Source organism: Aquarana catesbeiana, linkage group LG04, assembly GCF_042186555.1.
Source record: "Aquarana catesbeiana isolate 2022-GZ linkage group LG04, ASM4218655v1, whole genome shotgun sequence".
Taxonomy (NCBI): Eukaryota; Metazoa; Chordata; class Amphibia; order Anura; family Ranidae; genus Aquarana; species Aquarana catesbeiana.
Window position 1 is genome coordinate 658,752,037 of NC_133327.1, and position 27,688 is coordinate 658,779,724.

The 27,688-nt window shown below is 43.8% G+C and overlaps 1 protein-coding gene across 1 annotated transcript in view; it reads right to left on the minus strand.

Moving 5' to 3' along the window:
* Positions 1–10,370: 10,370 nt before the first annotated feature.
* Positions 10,371–27,688, minus strand: part of STPG4 (sperm-tail PG-rich repeat containing 4) — a 127,004-nt gene continuing 109,686 nt past the window's right edge. The window contains exon 7 of the mRNA XM_073628507.1: positions 10,371–10,658. Within this exon, the coding sequence (XP_073484608.1) occupies positions 10,542–10,658 (117 nt within the window). The 3' untranslated portion in view covers positions 10,371–10,541. The remainder of the gene's footprint in view (positions 10,659–27,688) is intronic.

Below are 27,688 nucleotides of genomic sequence, written 5' to 3' on the forward strand. Positions count from 1 at the left end.
CCGCCCCCCTATCCTTGCCTCCGCCTCCCTATCCATGCGCCCACCCCCTTTCAGGACGCCGAAAGCATGGACTCCTATGGCAGGGGTGGGAGGGGGTGTTTTTCTTTTAATCACCTGATTAGAGCCAGAGCCTCTAATAGGCTTCAATAAGGGTGGGCTCCAGGCGCAGAGAGTGCACCCTGATCTTACCCAAATGTGTGAACATACTGAATGAATTTTCGCTATTTTTATACCACAGTGCCTACCCGTCAATCAGGAGGCAGTTCAGTGAGACCTGTTTCCAAATTGGCCAAAAAGCCAGGCGATCCTATTGGATGCCCAGTGCTCTGGACGAGGAGACACGTTGGAGCCAGAGTCGCCGCTGACACCACGCCACAGCAGCCCACACAGAACCAGAAAGGAGGAGGAATAGAGGAGAGCGCAGCGCCGCTGCCACTAAGTGCTGGACCTCCCGCAGGAGGGGGGGTAAGTGCCATGATCCCCGCGCAGGGGGTGGGGGGGTAAGTGCCGCCATCCCCATGCCAGGGGTGGGGGGGTCTAAGTGCTGCGATCCCCGAGCCGGGGGTGGGGGGTGCTCTATATACCTATATATCTGTGATGCTGGGCTGTATACCCTATCTGTGATGCTGACCTATATACCCTATCTGTGATGCTGGGCTGTATACCCTATCTGTGATGCTGACCTATATACCCTATCTGTGATGCTGGGCTGTATACCCTATCTGTGATGCTGACCTATATACCCTATCTGTGATGCTGGGCTGTATACCCTATCTGTGATGCTGGGCTGTATACCCTATCTGTGATGCTGGGCTGTACACCCTATCTGTGATGCTGACCTATATACGCTATCTGTAATGCTGACCTATATACCCTATCTGTGATGCTGGGCTGTATACCCTTTCTGTTATTCTGGGCTGTATACCCTATCTGTGATGCTGACCTATATACCCTATCTGTGATGTTGACCTATATACCCTATTTGTGATGCTGGGCTGTATACCCTATCTGTGATGCTGGGCTGTATACCCTGGCCTGTTATGCTGGGCTGTATACCCTGGCCTGTTATGCTGGGCTATATACTTCTGACACTATGGGTGGAATACAGGGATCGGAGTGTGTGGATCCTGTAAGGGGTGGGGCTTATGAGAAGAGGGAGGCATCCAAAAGGAAAGGCGGGATCTGGCGCCCCCATCTAAAAACTTTACCAGCCTCCACTGGGTATCGGCCTCCCATTTACTCTTGCAAGTATTCATTTTGCACAGAGCTTATCGCACGACTGAGAAACTATTTGAATAGGGGCTCACAAAACATGGCATTTTTCTTGACTGAATGGTGTCAGCTCTGCTCTGTTTTCTTTTGATAACCTACTCAAGCCCTTCCTCTCTTCCATTCCTAAGACATAGACACTTTTCATCGGTCCAAGAGCTAATTACACTCTTTGAGATAACGCAGGCAGTGTACACAAGAGTGGTGTCAGCTCTGCCAGTTTTCTTTTGCTAAACTTCTTAAACCCGCACCCTATATTATTTTACAACATAGTGACTAATCATTCTGTAGTCTTAAAATAACAGTTTAATAAGAATAGAAATGGAAGTGTCAAACCACTGCTAAAAGGTCCAGATAAGACTTTATTCTATTAAAAATCAGGGGTACAATTCAAAAAAGTATTCAATTCGTTTCGAGGGTCCAGGCGCCCCCTTCATCAGGGCTTGACTGATAACAATGTGAACAAACCAGAAGTGAACCGTTCCTTCGTTTTTTTTTCCAGTATGAATTACAAACACAGAACTTTTCAGCAGCCGGTTTGGCAGCTCTGGTTTGTTCACATTGTTGCCAGCCAAGACCTGATGAATGGGGTGCATGGACCCCCCCAAATCACATTGAATACTTTTTTGGATTGTACCCCTGGCTTTTAATGGAATATAGTTGTGTCTGGACCTCTTAGCAGTGGTGTGGAGCTTCCATTTTTAATATACTACAAGCCAAGGAGGATGTGGAGATCCTCTGAGGTGTAGAAGCTGCTTGCCCAGGGCAACTACATGCTAACACACAGTGGACCATGGAGAACAAACTTAGCCACCCTCTAACAGGAAATCAGATCACAGCAGCAAAAAAAGAGGAATTTGGAGATTTGTAAGTGGCTGAGAGCAAGAGAAGGTACCTTTTTGAGTTAAAAAAAGTCTCATTCTCATTTTTAAATATAATATTCTCATTATTTCAAGTTGGGAGCCTATGGGTTTGATGTACTAAAACTAAACAGGCTGTTTACTTTGCAAGAGAATTATCCCTAGAGCTTAGTGGACGAAGTGAATTTTCCCTTTCCAAAGAATACCCAATAATGTGCAGTAAAGTAAAAAAAACTACTTATCTACTTATTTGCTTACACATGATTGGATGATAGAAGTCAGAAGAACTTCACCATGCTAAGCCTATTTACCTACCTCTATGGGTTCGTTTACTAAAGGCATATAGGCTATTCATTTTGAAAGGGAATTCTGCCCAGATCTTGGTGAATGTGATGACATTTCCCTTTGCAAAGAATACCCAATCACATGCAAGGCAAATAAAAAAATTAGCATTTTTGCTTTCACATGATTGGATGATAGAAGTCACCAGAGCTTCTCTTAAGAGCTCTGGGTAAAATTCTCTTGCAAATGCAACTTCCCTTTCAAAAAATGAATATTTTACTTGCCTTCCTAGTAAAGAACCAGATGTCACTGTCCCAGCCGGGGCTTTTGGAGGGGACTGCAGGGTAGCCTCTTGCCTACTGACTATGAGTCCTGGCAATTGAGGGAGCTACAAGAATTCGGGAAGATGTCCTGTTATATAATGCAAGATGACATTACCACATTTAATGGTCAAAGAAGCCATAAGGGTCTCTGCCAACTTGAAACTCAGTGAGACAATGTATGTGAAAAGAAAGCTGGTTAATGAGATTTGGACAGCCCTGGGTCTTCTTAAATACTGGTGCCGAACTGTCTGGGTGGACGCTGACATCTAGGCTTGTCTAGGTGACTAGTTGTTAATTAGCTTACCGTCTAATTAGCTTACTGTTTATGTTTATGTTAACTGTTAATTAGATCACTGTTAGACTCCAGTCACACCTGAGCTTATCGATTTACTGGTGTTTTTGGGCATTTTTTAAGCTTTTATGCAGCTTTTTAAAAGCGTTTTAGAAGTGTATTACAAGCATTTTACAGCTTTAGGCGTTTTTGTTTAGCCAATAGAAAGCAGTAGGGGGAGGAGAGGGAGAGGAAAATAGGGGTGGAGAGCTGCTATTTGAGCAGAAAACGCTTGTAAAACACCCAAGTCAGACGTTTCTATTGAAGTCTATGGGGCCAAAAAACGCTTATTATCTGCCAAAAAAAAATGTGTACTTTTTTGAGCTTCAGGCGTTTTACTTCAGATGACAGAACACTCACATATGAACAGGAGCCATTGAAATTAATGGGATTTGGCTTGTTGAGTGTTTTAGAGCTACAAGCTTTAAGCAGAAAGAGCTCAGGTGTGAACAGGAAGATTTGCTGACTATATTAGTGTTTACAGTTTGCATTGTTTGGGATAATGTGAATAAACTCTTACCTGATCTTGTGTGGTATATATTCTGTGTAAGTTTACAATAAAGTCAGTTCCAGTTTACACCTAAGCTAGTGTCTTCTAGTTCTTGGGTGCAATGCTCAGCTATAATACCCGGTTCCTGGATCCAGAGTGGAGGAAGCTGTACTTTGGAGGAAGCACCCAGACTGGGTGCTAGGCAGTCCGTCACACCAGATAAAGGTGAATGTAGTGAAATTTCCCTTTGCAAAGAAAACCCAAGCAAAAAATAGCACTTTTTGCTTGTACACGTTTGGATGATGGAAGTCAGCAGAGCTTCACCTCATTTCCTAAACTTTTGGGAAAATTTGCTTGCAAAGAGCAACTTCCTGTGCAAAGCGAATAGTCTACTTGCCTCCCTAGTAAATCAACACACCTACAGCATGTGTCAATAGCTTGCAGTCCTGAGATCTCAGCACCAGAATAAACTGATCTGTCTCTGCTCTTCTGTCCAGTCCTTTACTTTACTTTCTTTTTAGAAAATTTTAGTTGAATTCCAAAGCTATCCACTATCAAGAGTAAAATGATGTGCACAAATGTTGGTTTTCGGACTTGCCGGTCCTGGGAAATTTTTTTCGCTTGCTTTAGTATTACAGTGGCACGTAGTTGAATATATATATATATATATATATATATATATATATATATATATATATATATATATTGGGTTGTGGAGAAGCAGCTCTAGGTCTAAAAAAGTTTGCAGCTGTGTTGACTTAACCAGCGAAACTTGAATAAAGAGACACATGGCAGTTTTATCTTGTATGAATTCTTCATGCTCATGAATTATTAAACAATAATCTCTTGTTCCACATGGAAAAAAAAAAACCAACAAACTTGAAAGGTTTTCATTACTCCTCACATAACGCTAGGAACCGCTTCTGCTAATGAGGTAATATCGATGGCTTGAATGTTTCTCATTTAACTTGTAGCCTTCCATGTGTGCTGCTGAGACAAGCCGCCATGTAAAGACATAATAGGTTATACACACCTTAAAAGGATGCCATCCTATGCATCCTAAGAAGCAATAAACAGTTCAAACAGGATTACATATAGATATATGACTACTATCATAAATGTAATAAAAATATAACTGCCCCATGGGCCTTTCAGCCCAGTAGGCAGCAAACAGATAATGGAAAAATTGAAGCAATGAAGAAAATAGAAGGTAAAGAAAAAAATTACATATATAATAACAAAAATAAAGATAGCTATATTCCATAGAGAATAGTTACAGCTCAGCAAAGGGGGTGCAAAGGGAAGAAATTATTATTGGGAGTATTACAGATAAACCCAGTGCAGCATACTTGGCTGGTTGGAGTCTTTGTAAATTTAGTTTGGAAAAAGTTATTAAAAGAAGTGTTTGCACAATTGCGTGGTTAAAGTCCGTATGCAATACTACCAGATGTGCTCAGTTGAGTTTTTTCCACTGGTGGATCCCCAAATGGGGCAATTCAGATGGCTGACCGGGGCTCAAGTCAATAGAAAGACATATATAACAAAGCCAGTGGGAGGTCCGATTGGTAGAAGCGCCCATTAACATTTGTGTTTAAGAATGGATCGGAGTCACCTTGGTTAATCGAACATGAAATAGTTTTATTACAGCAAACCTGTTGATCCTACCAGTTAAAGTGATTGTAAACCTAGATTAAAAAAAAAAACAAAAAAAAAACATGTTATACTTACCTACTCTGTGTAATGGTTTTGCACAGAGCAGTCCCGATCCCCTGCTGGCGCTCCTGGCTCCTCCCCCCCCTGCCGAGTGCTCCATTGACACACAGAGCGTGGCTCTTGCTGCTACCTCTCTGTCCAGTGAGGAGAGAGAGAGAGAGAGAGAGAGAGATACTGCTATCAGCCACAGCACTTGATCGAGATCAGACTCAGCTAAGTATAATGGGTTGCTGGGGGGGGGGGGGGCATCCAAAATAAGTACATTGCATGCAGCTTCCTTGAAGGATGTGACAACATTGCTGCACTGTTCCTGAATTCAGAGCAAAGTTGCCACTCTCATGTAGGTGTAGCACTAACTCTCGGTGGAGCTGCTGGTTTAAAGCGGGCTGTTACCTTCACTCTTGATACCTCTGTTTCACCGGCACCGGGTCTAGGGTCCCGTCGAGTTTACCTCTGGACGATGAAGACACTAACGCTTGAGTAGATTTTTCAATGCTTTAATGAACAAATAATAAAGGAAGTAGCAGGAAAGAGGCAGAAGGAAAGTTGCAGGGAAGCTCAAATACCTTTCCTTAGTATTCTTTAGAACATTCTCTTGAATTGAACACTTGCGGTTGAATGGTTGAATGCGCTCCCCCTTGTGGGACCCAATCTTTGCCCGCCTGGATAGGCCTCTCTCACTTGCCTAGCAGCCAGTACACAGCACGAACAAAAGTCTCTGCCACAGAGTTGTTTGGAATAAAACCCGTACGATCCTCTGCCACAGGATGTATTGGTTTGCAATGAATGTCAGACACAGTACTTGAACCTTTAAGCCAACCCGGCAGTACTATGCAGTAAGATCACTTCAGGATACGTCCTCCAACCGAGTCACCAGGCCCCTCTCCAGACCAGCGCTCTGCATGATCCTTCAATGACGGGTCCTCCCCTGGGATCTCCTTGGTTGTCCAGCTTCTTCTCTCAGGATAGACAGCTCAGGACCATTCCTCTGCTGCTGTGGTAGGCCCCAGACAGGCTTCTGGGCCCACCCACACGCCACAGCGACGTGGGCCTCCGGAACGGAGGACCACGAGGTGGTACTCTTAATGCATAGGCCAGGAGGGCCAGCAGGTGGCTGAAAATGAACCCCTACACATGGTGTCTGTCCCATAAATACCCTCTCCCAGAATGCAACTCGGAGGATCACCTCCACCGAGTTGTCTCCGGGACAGAGGAGCACTCATACGCTTCAACACGTTGCTTTTCCAACACCAGCCGATGGTGACAACGACACCCACTGGCACAGTGTGGAACTACATGCAACTCAGCCAAGCTGGAACAGAGGCAAATCTAACTTCCTCTAACCCACAAGATTAACCTATCAGCGGTAGATTAAAAAATCTACCGGCGCTACATAGGCTTGCCCTCCATCTGTCCCCTGATGGTTCTTTGCTGGTTCCTTCCCTTCAACCCCTGGGATAAACACATCTTGCCACCACCTGTTGGCTGATTGGCTTTTGAGCCATTCAGCCACCTGCTTATGGTGTTAGGGTGGAACCTGCCACGCCCTCTGGGGGGTATGTATGGAGGGATAAGCATCATGGGATCTTTTTTTTCATGGCCCCACACTCTACGTGTTGAGAACACAAGTATCATGGTAAGCAGTCTTATTCTTCACTAGCATGCAACACAAAATGTGTCTTTACAGCTGTGCAATAGAGTTCACATGTCACTGTTTGTTTGTTTTTTTATTTTATTTTTCATCAGTTTCCCTTTCACTGCTGTCCCCTTCAGTACTGTTTTGCACCTTTACACAACTTCCCTCCCCATCTGTCTCCATGCCCACACTTATACTTGATTGGCTTGTATACTATGTAGACCTCTTTCATTATTTACTACATACACCTATATATGGTTGGCTTTCCGTGTATATATATATATACTGTATATATCTATATAGATATATACACAACACATATGGTTGGCCTTCCTAGTATTTATTTGACTACTTTGATATACACTTTTGTTGCAGCTGCCAATCATGTTGGACATTGAGGGACATCAAAAGTTACATATTCTGGCTTCCATGTTATGCCTGCCCTCCATTTGTCCCCCGGGGGGGGGGGGGGGTTCTTTGCTGGTTCCTTTCCTTCAGCTCCCAGGACAGACACACCTTGCCGCCACCTGTTGGTTGATTGGCTTTTGAGACGTTGGCTCAGTCCATATGGGTATGGGCTCTCTTTGCGTAAGGTCCCCAATATCTGCTTTATGGCATTTATCTTTATGTTATATAGTTCTCATTGATATTTTTCTGTAGATACACTGCATTTACATCTACTCCTGAAGAAGCGAGCAGTGACTCGGGAAACGTGTTGAGTTTTATGATGCCTGAACGTTTTTTGATGCCTGAACAATATATGTTTTGTCCATTTGCACAAAAGTTAATTCCTATTGGCCAGGGAAGAGCTGACGCTTCAGAACCAATAAACAATGTTCTTTTTAAAGCATGCAGTACATTATTACTATTATTATCATACAGGATTTATATAGTGCCAACAATTTGTGCAGCGCTTTACATAGTAGAGGGGGGACAGTACAATTACAAATACAGTTCAATACAGTAGGAATAGGAGGGTCCTGCTCATGCAGCTTACAATCTAGAGTAATGATGCTACCATTTTGTTGAGCACATGTGTATTAACCCATTGGGGTTTCCTTTTAGTGCTTGTGTGCACAGGTACAGGGCAGTTCTCTAGAGGTGACAACATACACCTTCATCTAATCATAATCTGATCACTTTGAAATGATGACTCCACCTACAAGCAATCAACTTGGTCAATGACTTTTTTTTTAGTTTAATTTAAAAATGAAGCAATGGGACAAGTTGGGAAAGTTTCAGTGGGGTTGCAAGGTGGGTGGTATATTGGACTAAGCACATACTGTAATTCGGGGGGATTCGATCATGCTTATTCAATAAAGCAATGAAATTCCAGGACAGCAATCAATATCAACCGTGCAGATTTTAAATGACTGCAGCAGGAAAATTAAATAGTGTGATTGGATGCGATTGGAGATAAGCGAAAAATGGAACATCTGCTCCAATGGTAATTTGGCAGAGTGGACCTATCTGCCAAATATTTGACACAGGTTATGGGGGAAGAGGGGGAGATTGTGGAATTCTAGCTCCTTAAACCCCCAAGAATCTGAACCACTTGGTTTTTCCTCTTTCATGACCATTTTTTGCTTTTGAGCACTGTGCTACTTTAACTGGAAATTGCGTTGTCATGCAACATTGTACCCAAACCAAATGTAGATAATTTTTTCACACAAATCGAGTTTTCTTTTGGTGGTATTTGAACACCACTGTTTTTTTTTTGATTGCATAAAGGAAAAAATACAGAAATTTTTGAAAAACATAGCGATATTTGCTACTTTCTGTTATAAAACATATCCAATAAAAAAAAAATTATTTCTTCATAAATGTAGGCCAAAATGTAATCTGCTTCATGTTTTTGGTAGAAAAAAATCCCAATAAGTGTATATTACTTGGTTTGTGTAAATGTTATAGCGTCTACAAACAATGGTATATATACTGGAATTTACACAGCTATGATGCTCTACTGGTAATGGCGGTGATCAGCGACTTATAGTGGGATTGTGATAGTGTGGCTGGCAATTGTGGTGGGAAATCTGATGCTAACAGACGCTCGCTGGGAGGGTCACTAACTGACTAGCTGACACTGACATTAATAGTGACACTAATACAGCGATCATATATAATACTGTACACTATACATCTACACTGTACTAATGACACTGACTGGGAAAAAGTTAACATCTAGGGGCATTCAAGAGGTTAATGGTATGCCTAACAACTGTAATGTGTGTAATGTGTGCTGCTTTTACTAACAGAGCTGCCATTTTTCTTCTCCCTTATTATTCAGCTATCAGCTGCAAAGCCCATTGACAGCTGATGACCCATCCGTTGTTAGGACGTGGCGGCCGGCTTCCTGGCCCCGCTCCCTAACAACCAGTTTTTACTGCACCCTGATTGGGCAAAGCTTTGCCCAATCAGGGCACAGAATGCACTGTGCAAGGTGGCTGTGTCAATTTCTTTTCAGGACACTGTATTGTCCCAGAATGAAGGTGCCTGGGACCTGGGATAGACCTGCAAAATGCAGGACTGTCCCGGGCAATCCGGAACACGTGGTCACCCTACGATCAGCAGGTCTCAGCTATAAATCATTGCCCAGAACCTGCTGACTGTAGCTAGTGACAGCATGAGTAAGCAGTGAGCACAACCCGGAACAGGCTGGATGACGTACATGTACCATGCCACCCCGCTGCAGTAAATGTACTGTGGTCGGGCAGCAAGATGTTAAAGTACATGTAAGCCCTAAGCCCCCTTGCACATGGAGCCATCTAGGAGCAGTGCGTCTCTCCTGGTATTTTAGTTTGATTGGGGGTGCAATTGCAACATCCAACCTCCCTGCAGGCAGCCTGTCAAAGTCTATGAGAAGCTTTGGCATCTAGGACCCTGTGCGTTCAGAGATGAAGGTCCAAAATGCAGAAGACCTGCATTCCAGACTTTCATTGGTGAACTGCTGCTGCTGATATCATTCAGCTTCTGGCAGCCACTTCCTGTCTACAAGCACCCACTCACAGCCCACCCACCCACAGAGGCTGCACAATGAGTGTTGGCATGGCAGCGTATAGTCCCTAGCAGAAACATAGGTGACAGGGTTTCAATGCGGGAGCACACATTTGAGACAAGGACAGAGTGTTGTCATCCTATAACAGAAAGTGCTTACCAAGGACCTTCATAGGATTGCCAGATATTTAATAACTTTTGAATTTATATTGGCATTTTAAAGATGATAAGATTGTAGTGCTTGGGTTTACATCTCCGGTATACCTACTGAATCACCTATGAGAAGTCCCACTGAACACCCTTCTAGTGCCAGAAGTAAACTGGTAATGGGTCCTGTAGATAACTTTAAAGATTCACCACAAAAGTGGAATACTGCTTCCCAGGAAAACCCATATCAGAGCAGTGTCTGAATTTGTTGTCAGTCACACAAATGGATCTGCTCATCTCCACTTGTAATAGGTTGACTATCTCTCTGGGTCACTGCCATTGCTCTATGCCTTACTGAATAAGCATGCATTAGGTGTTAGATAATAGCTGCACTCATGACGCTGACTGGTATATTCATAGTGCTGTCGTCATTCAGAAAGAGAACTCCATTTTACAGACAGAAGCAGAACCCTAATTATCTCCCGTGATTCACAATTCAAAAGTCAAATGAATTACGGAAGAAGAGGCCGTGCATGCGACCCATTTTGGCAAGCGTGGGTGGTTGTTTCAGGAGTTGTCTGGTTGGCTCATAAGTTCCGGGTCCAGGATTTTTCTAAAATAGAAGAAAAAAAGAAACGTGAGATAAGTGATGCAAACGGCAGTTCAAATATTTGACTAGGAGCAGAATTCTAGAGACCACGTGGTCCTTGTGAGGGTAAAGTGGCTACAGACAGGTTTTATTAGTTCCCCTGATAGAGCACATTGTTTCCACCAGGCTTTTAATGCTTTGCTCCAGGCCAGGCTGCATGGGTCATCTCCTTGTGTACTAATTTAGATGATCTTACAAATTGTCAGATGAGTCTATACTCAATTCTAAGTGATATTTTAGAATACTTGTGCAGCAATGTAAAATTATCATGCAATTCCCTTAGAAGTTCAGGCAAGAGGGGTATGTTCATTAATTCACTCCAAGACCTGTTGGGTTTTTCACCTTCTATATCTGACCTCATGAAAAATGAGGCTGTTATCTTGTTATATTTCCTGGTGTCCTCACATGAGCTGAAAAGTGAGTAGCACAGCACATAATCATATGAGAAGAGGGCACAGTCCCTCTCAGAAGCCCCTCCCAGAAGCTCAGTGAAAACCTTGTTTATGTAGAGAACAGACTCTTCAGCATGATCCACCAGCAGGTACAAAACACTCTGTTCCTGATCATCTATTAGCCTTTCCTATTGGACTTACCTGAACTTGGTCATTTAGCTCCTGGGAAAATATTTCTTTAAAGCCCAGCTCCAGAAAATATGAAATTAAAGTATTGCATTGTGTCCCAATTATCTTACAGTTCTTCCTAAGCCATCCCACAGTGTTATGGTTCATAGTCATAGTTTCCTTTATGAGCCAACCTAATTTTTTGCCCTGGGGATCGGGCACTTGTTCCTGGGCACTGGTCCCTTCACTGCCCCTGTGAGTTCTCCTGCCTCTATGTGATGTGGACACCCAAAGAAAGACCCCAGGAATAAACAGAAGACAGAAGGGTTCAGGGTTTTCATGTGATAGTGGCTTCAGGTAAATAAAATGGGCTTTTCCCTGCTCATTGTCTTCTTGGGCATTGGCCCCATCACAACCCAAGTGAGTTCTTCTGCCTCTGCAGCCTATAAAAGAGGACCTGGCCACTGGAAGGGTTGCCTCTACCAGGCAGAGGTGTCCACATTCTGCAATGATGTGCACTCCCAAAGAAGGGCCCCAGGAATAAACAGAAGACCTCGCTCATCCTCTTCTTGAGCACTGGTCCTATCACAACCCCAGTGAGTTCTCCTGTCTTCACAGCCTATGAAAGAGGACCAGGCCCATGGAAGGATTGTCTCTACCTACTGGAGGTGTCCATATTATGCAAACCTAATCTATCTAACCCTGTAAAGCAAAATTCGCTGTACTTACTTATTCTGCAGCTGATCTGGCCCGGTTTCCAGCTGCAGATGCTGTGTGCAGAAAAGGACCGACAATGACTGGGAAGTGACGTCACCCATAGACTTACCTGCACCTGCCTCCACACTGAAGTTGCTGCTGACAGCTCAGCCTGGGACCGAACCGGATCGGCTGCAGAATATGTAAGTGTAGTGATTTTTGCTTTACATGGTTTAGAATGTGGCAGAGAGCAGGTTTAGGGTTAGTTAGGTTTCGCCTGAACTTACACTTTAAGGCAGTTCTGAAGGCAGAAGGGGTCCAACTCAGTATTATCGTATTTCCCTGAAAATAAGCCCTACCCCGAAATTAAGACCTAGCATGATTTTCTGGGAGGGCTGCAATATAAGCCCTACCCCGAAAAAAAAGCCCTAGTAAAGTCCTTCTAAAAGTATATAATACGTTTTGTAAAAAGATTATATAATGTCCAGTGTGTCTCCTTTTGTAACTTGTCGAAAAATACCTTATTTACAGTGCCTTTGGGCGCTCACGTGACCCGCCGGAGATCTTCTCCTCTCCTTCCGGCTGACGTCAGCGGCCCCTCCCTCTGCAGTGGGGATCTCGGTCACTCCTTCAGCAGTCCACGGAGTGGGGCTGATGTCAGTGGGGATCTCGGCCCCTCCCACTGCAGTGTTCAGAGCGGGGCTGATGTCAGTGGGGATCTCAGTCCCTCCCTCTGCAGTGCTCGGAGCAAGGGCTGACGTCAGTGGGGATCTCAGCCCCTCCCTCTGCAGTGCTCAGATCGGGGCTGGCATCAGCTGGGATCTCGGCCCCTCCCTCTGCAGTGCTCAGATCGGGGCTGGCATCAGCTGGGATCTTGGCCCCTCCCTCTGCAGTGCTCAGAGCGGAGTTGGCATCAGCGGGGAACTTGGCCCCTTCCTCTGCAGTGCTCGGAGCGGGGCTGACATCAGCGGGAAACTTGGCCCCTCCCTTGGCAGTGCTCGGAGCGGGGCTGGCATCAGTGGGGTTCTCGGCCCCTCCCTCTGCAGTGCTCAGAGAGGGGCTGGCATCAGCGGGGATCTCGGCCCCTCCCTCTGCATTGCTCGGAGCGGGGCTAGCATCAGTGGGGATCTCGGCCCCTCCCTCTGCAGTGCTTGGAGTGGGTCTGACGTCAGTGGGGATCTCAGCCCCTCCCTCTGCAGTTCTCAGAGCAGGGTTGGCATCAGCAGGGATCTCGGCCCCTCCCTCAGCAGTGCTCGGAGCGGGGCTGACGTCAGCGGGGATCTCGGCCCCTCCCTCAGCAGTGCTCGAGAGAGGCTGGTGTCACTGGGGATCCTGGCCCCTCCTTCTGCAGTGCTCGGAGCGGGGCTGGCATCACTGGGGATCTCGGCCCCTCCCTCTGCAGTGCTTGGAGCGGGGCTGGCATCAGCGGGGATCTTGGCCTCTCCCTCTGCAGTGCTCAGAGCGGGGCTGGCGCCAGTGGGGATCTCGGCCCCTCCCTCTGCATTGCTCGGAGCGGGGCTGGCATCAGTGGGGATCTCGGTCCCTCCCTCTGCAGTGCTTGGAGTGGGTCTGACGTCAGTGGGGATCTCAGCCCCTCCCTCTGCAGTGCTCAGAGCAGGGTTGGCATCAGCAGGGATCTCGGCCCCTCCCTCAGCAGTGCTCAGAGCGGGGCTGACGTCAGCAGGGATCTCGGCCCCTCCCTCAGCAGTGCTCGAGAGAGGCTGGTGTCACTGGGGATCCTGGCCCCTCCTTCTGCAGTGCTCGGAGCGGGGCTGGCGTCAGTGGGGATCTCGGCCCCTCCCTCTGCAGTGCTTGGAGCGGGGATGGCATCAGCAGGGATCTTGGCCCCTCCCTCTGCAGTGCTCGGAGTGGGGCTGGTGTCAGTGGGGATCTCGGCCCCTCCCTCGGCAGTGCTCGGAGCAGGGCTGACGTCAGCGGGGATCTTGGCCCCTCCCTCTGCAGTGCTCGGAGTGGGGCTGGCATCAGCAGGGATCTCGGCCCCTCTCTCTGTAGTGCTCGGAGTGGAGCTGGCATCAGTGGGGATCTGGGGCCCCTCCCTCTGCAGTGCTCGGAGTGGGGCTGGCGTCAGTGGGGATCTCGGCCCCTCCCTCTGTAGTGCTTGGAGTGGGGCTGGCATCAGCGGGGATCTCGGCCCCTCCCTCTGCAGCGCTCGAATCGGGGCTGTCAGCGGGGATCTCGGTCCCTCCCTCTGCAGCGCGCAAAGTGGGGCTGACATCAATGGGGATTTCGGTCCCTCCCTCTGCAGTGCTCGAAGTGGGGCTGACATCAGTGGGGATCTCAGCCACTCCCTCTGCAGCGCTCGAAGCGTGGCTGTCAGTGGGGATCTCGGTCCCTCCCTCTGCAGTGCTCGAAGTGGGGCTGACATCAGTGGGGATCTCAGCCACTCCCTCTGCAGCGCTCGAAGCGGGGCTGTCAGTGGGGATCTCGGTCCCTCCCTCTGCAGTGCTCGAAGCGGGGCTGACATCAGTGGGGATCTCGGTCCCTCCCTCTGCAGTGCTCGAAGTGGGGCTGACATCAGTGGGGATCTTGGTACCTCCCTTTGCAGTGCTTAGAATGGGGCTGACGTCAGTGGGGATCTCAGACCCCTCCCTCTGCAGTGTTCGGAGCGGGGCTGACGTCAGCGGGGATCTCAGCCCCTCCCTCTGCAACGCTCGAAGCGGGGCTGACGTCAGCGGGGATTTCGGCCCCTCCCTCTGCAGTGCTTAGAGCGGGGAAGAAGAGCTCTGGTGGATCACATGAGCGCCCAGTGGCACTGTAAATAAGGTATTTTCGACAATAAAGTTACAAAAGGAGACTCATTGGACTTTATATAATCTTTTTACAAAACGGATTACATATTTTTACAATGACTTTAACTAAGGTTTATTTTTAGGATTAAAGATGTCATAATGATGACTCCTGAGCTGACAGGGGGAAAAGGGGAGAGAAGACAGGGGACATAGATAAGAAATCCCCTGAAAATAAGCCCTAGTGTGCTTCTTGTAACCAAAATTAATATTAGACACGGTATTGTTTTTGGGAAAACACGTTAGCAAGGTGTACCTAATAAAGTGAGTGTATAACCTAAAACAACCACTTAACCCCTTAGCGCCGACCATACGCACATATGTGGCCTCCGCTTGAAGGGGTTATAGAGCGGGCTGTCGTTTTTTAGAGCGGGCGGTCGGCTCTTTAGGGATAACAATCGATGCGGCTAAAAGCCACTCAGCTGTTATCCTAAAGGCGTGGGGTGGGACATCCCACTGCCTTCGGCCACTCTTCCCGGGCCTCCCGTCCCACCGGAAGACACGATCCACAATCTGGCACTTCCGCCGCCTAAGCTGAGACTGGAACGAATCCAGAAATGTCTTTGTTCCAGTCTCCAATGTAAAAACACAGAAGCGACGTCACTTCCGGTTTACTCGGCTGCCAATGGCGCCGAATTAGAAAAAAAAAATTACAGTATTCAGAATCGCCATTTTTGGCGATCTGAATACTTTGAAGTCCAAAGGAGGGATCTGGGGTATTTTAGACCCCCGATCCCTCCATAAAGAGTACCTGTCACCACCTTTTACTGTCACAAGGGATGTTTATATTCCTTGTGACAGCAATAAAAGTGATCAGAATTTTTTTTTTTAAAGTGACAATGTAACATTTTTTATAAATAAAAAAAATAAGAAAAAAAAGGCGCCCCCCCATGTCCCCGTGAGCTCACGCAGCAAAGAAATCGCATGTGTAAGTCGCGCCCACATATGTAAATGTGTTCGAATCACACATGTGAGGTATCGCTGAGATCGTCAGAGCGAGAGCAATAATTTCTAGCAAAAGACCTCCTCTGTAACTCTAACCTGGTAACCGTTAAATTTTTTTAAAGCGTCGCCTATGGAGATTTTTAGGTACCATAGTTTGTCGCAATTCCACGAGTGTGCACAATTTCAAAGCATGACATGTTTGGTATCTATTTACTCAGCGTAACATCATCTTTCACATTACACAAAAAAAAAATTGGGCTAACTTTACTGTTTACTTTTTTTTTCATTCATAAAAGTGTATTTTTTCCCCAATAATTGCTTTTGAAAGACTGCTGCGCAAATACCGTGTGACATAAATTATTGCAATGATCACCATTTTATTCTCTAGGATCTCTGCTAAAAAATATATATATATATATTGTTTGGAGGCTCTAAGCAATAAAAAAAAAAAAAAAAAATACGAATTTTAACTTGTAAGCAACAAATGTAAAAAAAAAAAAGCTTAGGCATGAAAGGGATAATTATATCCCACAAAACTCTGCGCAGTCCCCTTAGAATAACATTAAAGTGGAATTAAACTCTCTCAATTAACAAGAACTGTTTTAAATCCTTATATTACTACCATGAGTAAATAGATAGGAAGGTATATTATATATATTCTTTTTTTAACAAGAAAAGGTATATTATATTTACTTGTTTTGATTTTTTTTTTTTTCCAATTGCTTCCTGATTTCTGGCTTAGGCCAAATTGATGTCATACATCCCTGGAGTCTTCATGGGCATTTTCTTTTCTTTCATTTTAAGAGAGGAGGGGCTTTGTCAGCTAAGAACACCCTCCGGCTTGCATGCCTGAGCAGAGGGCACATAGATGTTTGGAAGTAAATACTACATGAATCATCTGCCCTTATTCAAGATGGCTGTGGCTGGAAATGCTATTGGGGGTGGGGGTGGGGGGAGAGGTTCAAAGTGATTTCTCAAGAAATCAAAGCATGGAGACATATGGGTGGATGGGTGATTTTTTTGGGGGTGAATATTTAAAATAAATTAAACAGCATTTTTGATTTGTGGTGTTCAGATACAGTGGAGATCCCCTTTAGCATTTTGTGTGCCATCACTAGGTGACGCCAAGACTTCACAAAGCTCCTCATTCTTACAGCTGAAACATGAATAAATGGTATCCAAGCTTTACTTTAAGTAACTAATGATACACAGGAGAGTGAGTCACCAAAGAACGACAACTATATTTGGCTCCGTCTCTCTTAATGTACTACTATATAATAACAAGTAGTGCTTGAGGCGGCGGAGCAGGGCTGTGGAAATAAAACTCCCTTTGAGAAAGCCAGCTCCTCTGTGGGCCATGGTGGAAATGATTAGAGGTGATGCAAAAATAGCCTTTTACCCCGTCTCCCATCTTTTTTACTGACAAATCAGACAAAATGTGCTGCTACGTAGCATATCAGATGGCATATTGCTGAACAGAATTATATCGTTCATATGAAAAACTTTTGGGCAAACATTTTCTTTTTCTTGCATCTATATGCGGGACCATTGTTAAAGGAGATGTATGGTTCACAGCATCCACTTACATTTTATAACAACAGCATAGTAATACTAATACAAACAATAGTTCTTTTTGGCAATCCAATATAAGCCAACTTGAAAAATCTCCTTTCATGTTGTGAGTCCTGCCTGTCTGCTGGTCGTCTCTTTACACAACTTCCTGGATTTCCTGCAAACTTTGCAGCTTCTCCTCAATTTCTAAAGACTACATATCCCATGGTACAATGATATATAGTGTGATTGCTTATGTGCCAAAGAGAAGGTGATCAAGAGTTGACACTTGACTTGAACTTGAAGTTGTTTTTTTTAATATGTAAAAATATTTTATATATATATATATATATATATATATATATATATATATATATATACTGTATATATACAGTCAGATCCATAAATATTGGGACATGGACACAATTCTAATCTTTTTGGCTCTATACACCGCCACAATGGATTTGAAATGAAACAAACAAGATGTGCTTTAACTGCAGACTTTCAGCTTTAATTTGAGGGTATTTACATCCAAATCAGGTGAACGGTGTAGGAATTACAACAGTTTGTATATGTGCCTCCCACTTTTTAAGGGACCAAAAGTAATGGGACAGATTAACAATCATCCATCAAACTTTCACTTTTTAATACTTGGTTGCAAATCCTTTGCAGTCAATTACAGCCTGAAGTCTGGAACGCATAGACATCACCAGACGCTGGGTTTCATCCCTGGTGATGCTCTGCTAGGCCTCCACTGCAACTGTCTTCAGTTCATGCTTGTTCTTGGGGCATTTTCCCTTCAGTTTTGTCTTCAGCAAGTGAAATGCATGCTCAATCGGATTCAGGTCAGGTGATTGACTTGGACATTGCATAACATTCCACTTCTTTCCCTTAAAAAACTCTTTGGTTGCTTTCGCAGTATGCTTTGGGTCATTGTCCATCTGCAATGTGAAGCGCCGTCCAATGAGTTCTGAAGCATTTTGCTGAATATAAGCAGATAATATTGCCCGAAACACTTCAGAATTCATCCTGCTACTTTTGTCAGCAGTCACATCATCAGTAAATACAAGAGAACCAGTTCCATTGGCAGCCATACATGCCCACACCATGACACTACCACCACCATGCTTCACTGATGAGGTGGTATGCTTTGGATCATGAGCAGTTCCTTTCCTTCTCCATACTCTTCTCTTCCCATCACTCTGGTACAAGTTGATCTTGGTCTCATCTGTCCATAGGATGTTGTTCCAGAACCGTGAAGGCTTTTTTAGATGTTGTTTGGCAAACTCTAATCTGGCCTTCCTGTTTTTGAGGCTCACCAATGGTTTACATCTTGTGGTGAACCCTCTGTATTCACTCTGGTGAAGTCTTCTCTTGATTGTTGACTTTGACACACATACACCTACCTCCTGGAGAGTGTTCTTGATCTGGCCAACTGTTGTGAAGGGTGTTTTCTTCACCAGGGAAAGAATTCTTTGGTCATCCACCACAGTTCTTCTTTTTAAGGATGTTCCAAACAGTTGATTTAGCCACACCTAATGTTTTTGCTATCTCTCTGATGGGTTTGTTATGTTTCTTCAGCCTAATGATGGCTTGCTTCACTGATAGTGACAGCTCTTTGGATCTCATAATGAGCGTTGACAGCAACAGATTCCAAATGCAAATAGCACACTTGAAATGAACTCTGGACCTTTTATCTGCTCCTTGTAAATGGGATAATGAGGAAATAACACACACCTGGCCATGGAACAGCTGAGCAACCAATTGGCTTATTACTTTTGGTCCCTTAAAAATTGGGAGGCACATAGACAAACTATTGTAATTCCTACACCGTTCACCTGATTTGGATGTAAATACCCCCTCAAATTAAAGCTGAATATCTGCAGTTAAAGCACATTTTGTTTGTTTCATTTGAAATCCATTGTGGTGGTGTATAGAGCCAAAAAGATTAGAATTGCGTCAATGTCCCAATATTTATGGACCTGACGGTATATATACACATATATATATATACATACAAGCTCTCCTCACTTAACGACCAGGTTGCATTCCAATGACCAGGTCGTTAAAGGAATTGGCAGTTAAACGAGAAGCCACAAGTAATCAATATTATAAGTATTCTTAACTACTGTACTGTACTATATTGTGAAAAAAAGGTCTAAATGCAAAACTACAGCTCAATAACGTTGTTTTAATTTGCATAAGTACAGAACACAAACAAAAATTTTGTACTGTACAATACAATGATGTACAGTGTGTCGTTCGGGTATATATATATATTATATTGCCAAAAATATTGGCACACCTGCCTTTACACACACATGAACTTTAATGGCATCCAAGTCTTAGTCAATATTGAGTTGGCCCACCCTTTGCAGCTATAACAGCTTCAACTGTTCTGTAAAGGCTGTCCACAAGGTTTAGTGAAAAAGAACCCCACACCATAATCCCCCCTCCACCAAATGATTTGGACCCGTGCACAAAGCAAGGTCCATAAAGACATGGATGAGCGAGTTTGGGGTGGAAGAACTTGACTGGCCTGCACAGAGTCCTGACTTCAACTCAATAGAACACCTTTGGGATGAATTCAAGTGGAGGCTGCGAGCCAGACCTTCTTGTCCAACATCAGTGCCTGACCTCACAAATGCGCTTCTGGAAGAATGGTCAAACATTTCCATAGACACACTCCTAAACCTTGTGGACAGCCTTCCCAGAAGAGTTATAGCTGCAAAGGATGGGCCAACTCAATATTGAACCCTAAGCGGACGAAGACTGGTATGCCTTTAAAGTTCATGTACGTGTAAAGGCCATATAGTATATATATATACTGAATATATACAGAGCAAAATTATAAACGCAACACTTTTGTGTTTGCCCCTATTTATCATGAGCTGAAAGGACCGAGCCTCTTTTTGAGATTTGTTGTTTACAAGTTAAAAACTGTTTTTTTGTTAGAAAATTACTTAGAACCCCCAAACATTATACTTTTTTTTTCTAACACTCTATAGAATAAAATAGCGGTTGTTGCAATACTTTCTGTCACACCGTATTTGCGCAGCGGTCTTACAAGCGCACTTTTTTTTGAAAAAATACGCTTTTTTGAATTAAAAAATAAGACAACAGTAAAGTTAGCCCAATTTTTTTATATATTGTGAAAGATAATGTTCCGAGTAAATTGATACCCAACATGACACGCTTCAAAATTGCGCCCGCTCGTGGAATGGCGACAAACTTTTACCCTTAAAAATCTCCATAGGCGACATTTAAAAAATTCTACAGTTTGCATGTTTTAAGTTACAGAGGAGGTCTAGGGCTAGAATTATTGCTCTCGCTCTACCGATCTCAGCAACACCCAACATGTGTGGTTTGAACACCGTTTTCATATGCGCTACTCTCGTATGCGTTCACTTCTGCCCGCGAACTCGTTGGGACGGGGCGCATTTAAAAAAAAAATTTTTTCTTATTTGTTTTACCCTTTATTTTTTATTTTTACTCAGTTTTTTTTTTTAAATGTCACTTTTATGCCTATTACAAGGAATGTAAACATCCCTTGTAATAGAAAAAAGCATGACAGGACCTCTCAAATATGAGATCTGGGGTCAAAAAGACCTCAGATCTCATATTTACACTAAAATGCAATAACAAAAAAAAAAAAATTGTCATATAAAAAAATGATTTTAAAAAAATGTCCCTTTAAGAGCTGTGGGCGGAAGTGACGCTTTGACGTCGCTTCCGCCCAGCAATTGTATGGAGATGGGTGGGGGCTGTCTTCCCATCACTCGTCTCCATACCCAGCTAGCGACAGCTCCGGTAAGCGGCGGAGGGCACCGGATCGCAGCGGGAGGGAGGGCCCTCTCCCGACGCCGATAAAAGTGATCTCGCGGCGAATCTGCAACAGAAACCACTTTTATCTTGTAGCTGACTGCCCGCTGAAGAAGGGGATACCGGGGTTATGGCAGCTAGTTGATATCCTCCTTCAAACAGCCGACGTAAAACTGCGGCGGGCGGTCCGTAAGTGGTTAAAGACCTATGACTTTTTCTATGTACACAAAAGGCCTACTTCTCTCAAATATTGTTAACAAATCTGTCTAAATCTGTGTTAGTGAGCACTTCTCCTTTGCCGAGATAATCCATCCACCTCACAGGTGTGGCATATCAAAATGCTGATTAGACAGCATGATTATTGCACAGGTGTGCCTTAGGCTGGCCACAATAAAAGGCCGCTCTAAAATGTGCAGTTTTATCACACAGCACAATGCCACAGATGTCGCAAGTGTTGATGGAGCGTGCAATTGGCATGCTGACTGCAGGAATGTCCACCAGAGCTGTTGCCCTTGAATTAAATGTTAATATCTCTACCATAAGCCGTCTCCAAAGGCGTTTCAGAGAATTTGGCAGTACATCCAACCGGCCTCACAACCGCAGACCACGTGTAACCACACCAGCCCAGGACCTCCACATCCAGCATCTTCACCTCCAAGATCGTCTGAGACCAGCCACCTAGACAGCTGCTGCAACAATCGGTTTGCATAACCAAAGAATTTCTACACAAACTGTCAGAAACCGTCTCAGGGAAGCTCATCTGCTCATCGTCCTCATCGGGGTCTCAACCTGACTGCAGTTCATCGTTGTAACCGACTTGAGTGGGGAAATGCTCACATTCGATGGCGTCTGGCACTTTGGAGAGGTGTTCTCTTCACGGATGAATCCCGGTTTTCACTGTACAGGGAGGATGGCAGACAGCGGGTATGGCGTTGTGTGGGTGAGCGGTTTGCTGATGTCAACATTATGGATGGAGTAGCCCATGGTGGTGGCGGTGGGGTTATGGTATGGGCAGGCATATGATATGGACAATGAACACAGGTGCATTTTATTGATGGCATTTTGAATGCACAGAGATACCGTGACGAGATCCTGAGGCCCATTGTTGTGCCATTCATCCACAACCATCCCCTAATGTTGCAGCATGATAATGCACGGCCCCATGTTGCAAGGATCTGTACACAATTCCTGGAAGCTGAAAACATCCCAGTTCTTGTATGGTCAGCATACTCACTGGACATGTCACCCATCGAGCATGTTTGGGATGCTCTGGATCGGCGTATACGACAGCGTGTTCCAGTTCCTGCCAATATCCAGCAACTTCGCACAGCCATTGAAGAGGAATGGACCAACATTCCACAGGCCACAATCAACAACCTGTTCAACTCTATGTGAAGGAGATGTGCTGCACTACGTGAGGCAAATGGTGGTCACACAAGATACTGACTGGTTTTCGGATCCGCTGTACCACCCCCCCCCCCCCCCCCAATACAGTAAAACTGCACATTTCAGAGTGGCCTTTTATTGCTATTAGTGCTATAATCATGCTGTCTAATCAGCATCTTGATATGCCACACCTGTGAGGTGGATGGATTATCTCGGCAAAGGAGAAGTGCTCACTAACACAGATTTAGACAGATTTGTGAACAATATTTGAGAGAAGTAGGCCTTTTGTGTACATAGAAAAAGTTGTAGATCTTTGAGTTCAGCTCATGATAAATAGGGACAAACACAACACTGGTGCGTTTATAATTTTGCTCAGTGTATATATATATAATTGATTCAATCAAAATGTAAGTCAATTTCTATGCCACGTCCCTAGAACTGATGCACCAAAACTATAATCATTGTAAAAAGTGTGGGACTTTTGAGGCACAGCATTTTAGTAAAAAATATAACATTTTATTTAGTTTCCTTACAACTAAACATATTATGACAGACTTATAGTAAAATGCAATTATAAACCAGTCATTTTCCAACCACTGCAGTCATTTATATTGCTATATTGACATGATTATTAATTCAAATTCATTTTGTCACTGTACTTAGATGGCAGCTGTTAGTTCCTGATGAAGAGGACCATGTCCAAGAAACGCGTTGAACGGAAGGACTATGTTGTATAAATGACTGGAATGGTTGGAAATGACTGTTTTATAATTGCATTTTACTATAAAACTGTCATTATATGTTTCATTTTAAGGAAACAAAATAAAATGTTATATTTTTTACTAAAATGCTGTGCCTCAAAAGTCCCACCCTCTTGACTATGATTATAGTTTCAATGCATATATATATATATATATATATATATATATATATATATATATACATACATATATATATATATATATATATAATATATATATATATATACAGTATCTCACAAAAATACACCCCTCACATTTTTGTAAATATTTTCTTCTATCTTTTCATGTGACAACACTGAAGAAATGACACATTGCTACAATGTAAAGTAGTGAGTGTACAGCTTGTATAACAGTGTAAATTTGCTGTCCCCTCAAAATAACTCAACACACAGCCATTAATGTCTAAACCGCTGGCAACAAAAGTGAGTGTTATTTTGAGGGGACAGCAAATTTACACTGTTATACAAGCTGTACACTCACTACTTTACATTGTAGCAATGTGTCATTTCTTCAGTGTTGTCACATGAAAAGATATAATAAAATATTTACAAAAATATGAGGGGTGTACTCACTTTTGTGAGATAATGTGTATATATATATAGATATATCTATATATATCTATAGATATATATATCTATATTTTATTTATTTTTTTATTTATTTCAGGTACTTATATAGCGCCGTCAATTTACGCAGCGCTTTACATATACATCTATATATATATATATATATATATATATATATATATATATATATATATATCCAGTATATATATTGTAAAGAGCAAAGTCTCACTGGTATTGGCATGCAGAAGACAGGATCACCCAGAAACAGTCCCAGCAGGTTTGTCTCGCATGTTTATTCAGCAAGGCAGCAAATAAACACAGGGAATGAAGGACAGGTGCAGCGCTCAAAATGAGAGAACCACTATCCGACTGATGATAGAATCCACAGACGGGTTCTCTGGCTCAGATGTCCTCGAATCATCACAATATTTTCAAACGAGTGATAGTGCTGGCAACTCCAAAGTCCATATAAATTACCTTATTGGCTTACATGATAACAAGTATAAAAGAGGGCTAACGCGTTTCAGCGGGTAGCCTTGATCACAGCAGCTGCCAGCTCTATCACTCGTTTGAAGCAAACACAGTTGTGAATGCAAGATGTCTTTGTACAGCAAGTCGGTAGCATAAAACAAACAAAAAAATCTGCTTGACGGGGGGCACTAACTAAACTCACATCAGTTCCTGATTAACAGGATGGCTTTTCAAAAACAAACAGGCAGCACTTATACCTTTTTAGTGTTCTGCCCAGCAGCAGTGAGGGGGGAGGGGGGAGGGCTCTGAGCATCAGTCAGCTCATATATGTAAAGGTCTAGCACAGCTGAGACCACTTGCCCTCCGGAAGATTTACCCCCCTTCATGACCAGGCCATTTTTTTGCTTTTTTGGCACTGCGTTATTTTAACTGACAATTTATAAAAAAAAAATTCCCACAAATAGAGCTTTCTTTTGGTGGTATTTGATCACCATTGGGGTTTTTTTATTTTGTTGAAAAACAAACAATATTTGTATTACTTTCTGCTATAAAACAGATCCAATAAAAAAAATGTAAAAAATTAAATTTCTTCATAAATTTAGGTCAATTTGCGTGCATTGGTAAAAAAAAAAAATCTGAATAAGCATATATTGATTGGTTTACATGAATGCTATAGGGTCTGCAAACTATGGTATATATACTGGAATATTTTTTCTTTTTTTTTGTATTCTAGTATTATGTATTCTAGTAATGGCGATCAGCGACTTCTAGCGGGACTGCGATATTGCGGTGGACAATCTGACACTAACTGCCACTAATATCCTGGTCTTCACTTGAAGTAGCATTTCAGTGCTATTTCAGGTGCGACTTGGAAGACATCTGTGTGATTTCATACACAGATGTCTATGCAGGTCAAGCCTGAACTTGCAAAATGTAGTGCAGGAACTACTTTCAAAATTTGTGCGACTCCAACAGACTCTGACTATAATAGCCGCTTGCAATAATCGCATGTAAAATTTGACATGCTGATTGTACCTAAGTCGATCGATCAACTTGGGTACATTCAGCCTGTCCATACATGGTTCGAATCTCATCCGGTTCCTGCTGAACCGTGTTCAATCGAATAATGCAGACGATCTGCGCATGCGCAGTATGCAATGTCACTCCAGCTGATATGCTGGCGTGATGTCAACACTGCGCATGCACAGACCATTGGATGCATTATCCAACAATCTGCAAAGGGATAATGTAATCGTCAGATTCTGCCTGCCTCTCTGCTCATGCAGGAGAATTGACCTATGACGTTACAGACGAATTTGTGTTGCAGGGCGGGCCACCGTCCTGCAACACACCTAAATCCACCCTTCAACACACCAAAACCCGCCCTGCAACACACCCAAATCCACCCTTCAACACACCAAAACCCGCCCTGCAACACACCCAAATCCACCCTTCAACACACCAAAACCCACCCTGCAACACACCCAAATCCACCCTTCAACACACCAAAACCCGCCCTGCAACACACCCAAATCCACCCTTCAACGTACCAAAACCCACCCTGCAACACACCAAAACCCACCCTTCAACACACCCAAATCCGCCCTTCAACGTACCAAAACCCGCCCTGCAACACACCAAAACCCACCCTTCAACACACCCAAATCCGCCCTTCAACACACCCAAATCCGCCCTTCAACGTACCAAAACCCACCCTGCAACACACCCAAACCTGCCCTGCAACACACCCAAATCCGCCCTGAAACACACCAAGGACTCCACTGTCAGTGGGAGGAATAGGGCCCCGTCATTGGTGTCAGTGGGGGGAATAGTACCCCATCATTGGTGTCAGTGGGAGGAATATCGCCCCGTCATTGGTGTCAGTGGGGGGAATAGTACCCCATCATTGGTGTCAGTGGGAGGAATAGCGCCCCGTCATTGGTGTCAGTGGGAGGAATAGTGCCCCATCATTGGTGTCAGTGGGGGGAATAGGGCCCCGTCATTGGTGGTCAGTGGGGGGAATAGTACCCCATCATTGGTGTCAGTGGGAGGAATAGTGCCCCATCATAGGTTGATTTAGCCCCCCGTTCAAATTAAATGCAGCTTTGAAATCGTGTGGCTTTATGTGAAATCGCAAAATTACAAAGCCGCATGTCAGGTGAGACTTGAGGTGCGACTTGAAAGACATCTGTGCGGCTTCATGCACAAATGTCTATGCAAGTCGCACCCGAAATAGCCAAAAGTAGTGCAGGAACTACTTTTTCAAATCGCTGCAGTCAGCGTCATAATGATTTGAACACTGCCATTGCCGACAATAGGGTGCAAACAAGGGGCTTACTAAAACTGGAGAGCGCAAAATCTGGTGCAGATGTGCATGGTAGCCAATCAGCTTCTAATGTCAGCTTCTTCAATTAAAGTGGAAATAAACCCTCCTATCATTTTTAGCCAAGGAAGCTGCCATCTTGGCCTCTGTTTAATCTCCAACTGCCATGATGCTGCACATGTGATCAGTTATGATACCAGCCATTGGATAGTTTGACAGTTTGGTTGAGAGCACATTCAATGTTATAGTTACATTCCCGGTATGTTCCAGGTATGTAACAGTTTTTTGGAAACTGTTAAATCTATGGGTTTACTTCCGCTTTAAGCTGTGACAAGAAAAGCTGGAAGCGGTTTCTATGTAGAGCTGCACCAGATTTTGCACTCTCCAGTTTTAGTAAATCAACCCCAATGACTTCACAGATCTAAATTATACTTATTTTAAACTAGTGCAGCACAATATTTTCTTATGCATAACAGTGTGAATATTTTTAAATCATCATATTGAAATGTATACTTCCAAATAAAAAAATTGAACAAAAGTACAAATAAAAAAAAAGTGTGAAAAAATGTTTGGTGTGTATGTCCTTTTTGGTTAGCAGTCCATATAATTAAAGGATAAGTTCACCTTTTAAAAAAAAAAAATATTTGCAGGTAAAAAAAATGTGAATTTATTATTTTTTTCTCTTGGAGCCTGTAAAGCATGGCACCCGGAATCAGCAGATGGCGGGTGCCATGCAGGACTCCTGCAGACTTGTCTGTGTATCTGTCTGCTCGTACCTCGTACGGGTAGGCAGATACACACTGATAGGAAGATGAGAATGAACTTCCAAGCGCCTTGGTAGTTCATTGAAACTACACGCCGACAGCCGCAAAGTTTGTCGGTACTTGTAGCTTAGCATGCACAGAGCACTGTAAATGAGTGACGTAGCCTGGTGGGTGGAGCCATGTTATTTTCATATAGTGACAGCAGTCGCCTAGAGAAGGTGCACTGGCACTGGGGAGCAGGGCGAGAGGCTGCAGCTGCTAGAACATGTTACATGTTCCATCCTAAACATGTTCAAAATAGTGAATTTAGCCTTTAAATATACATTAAAGTGGAGGGTCACC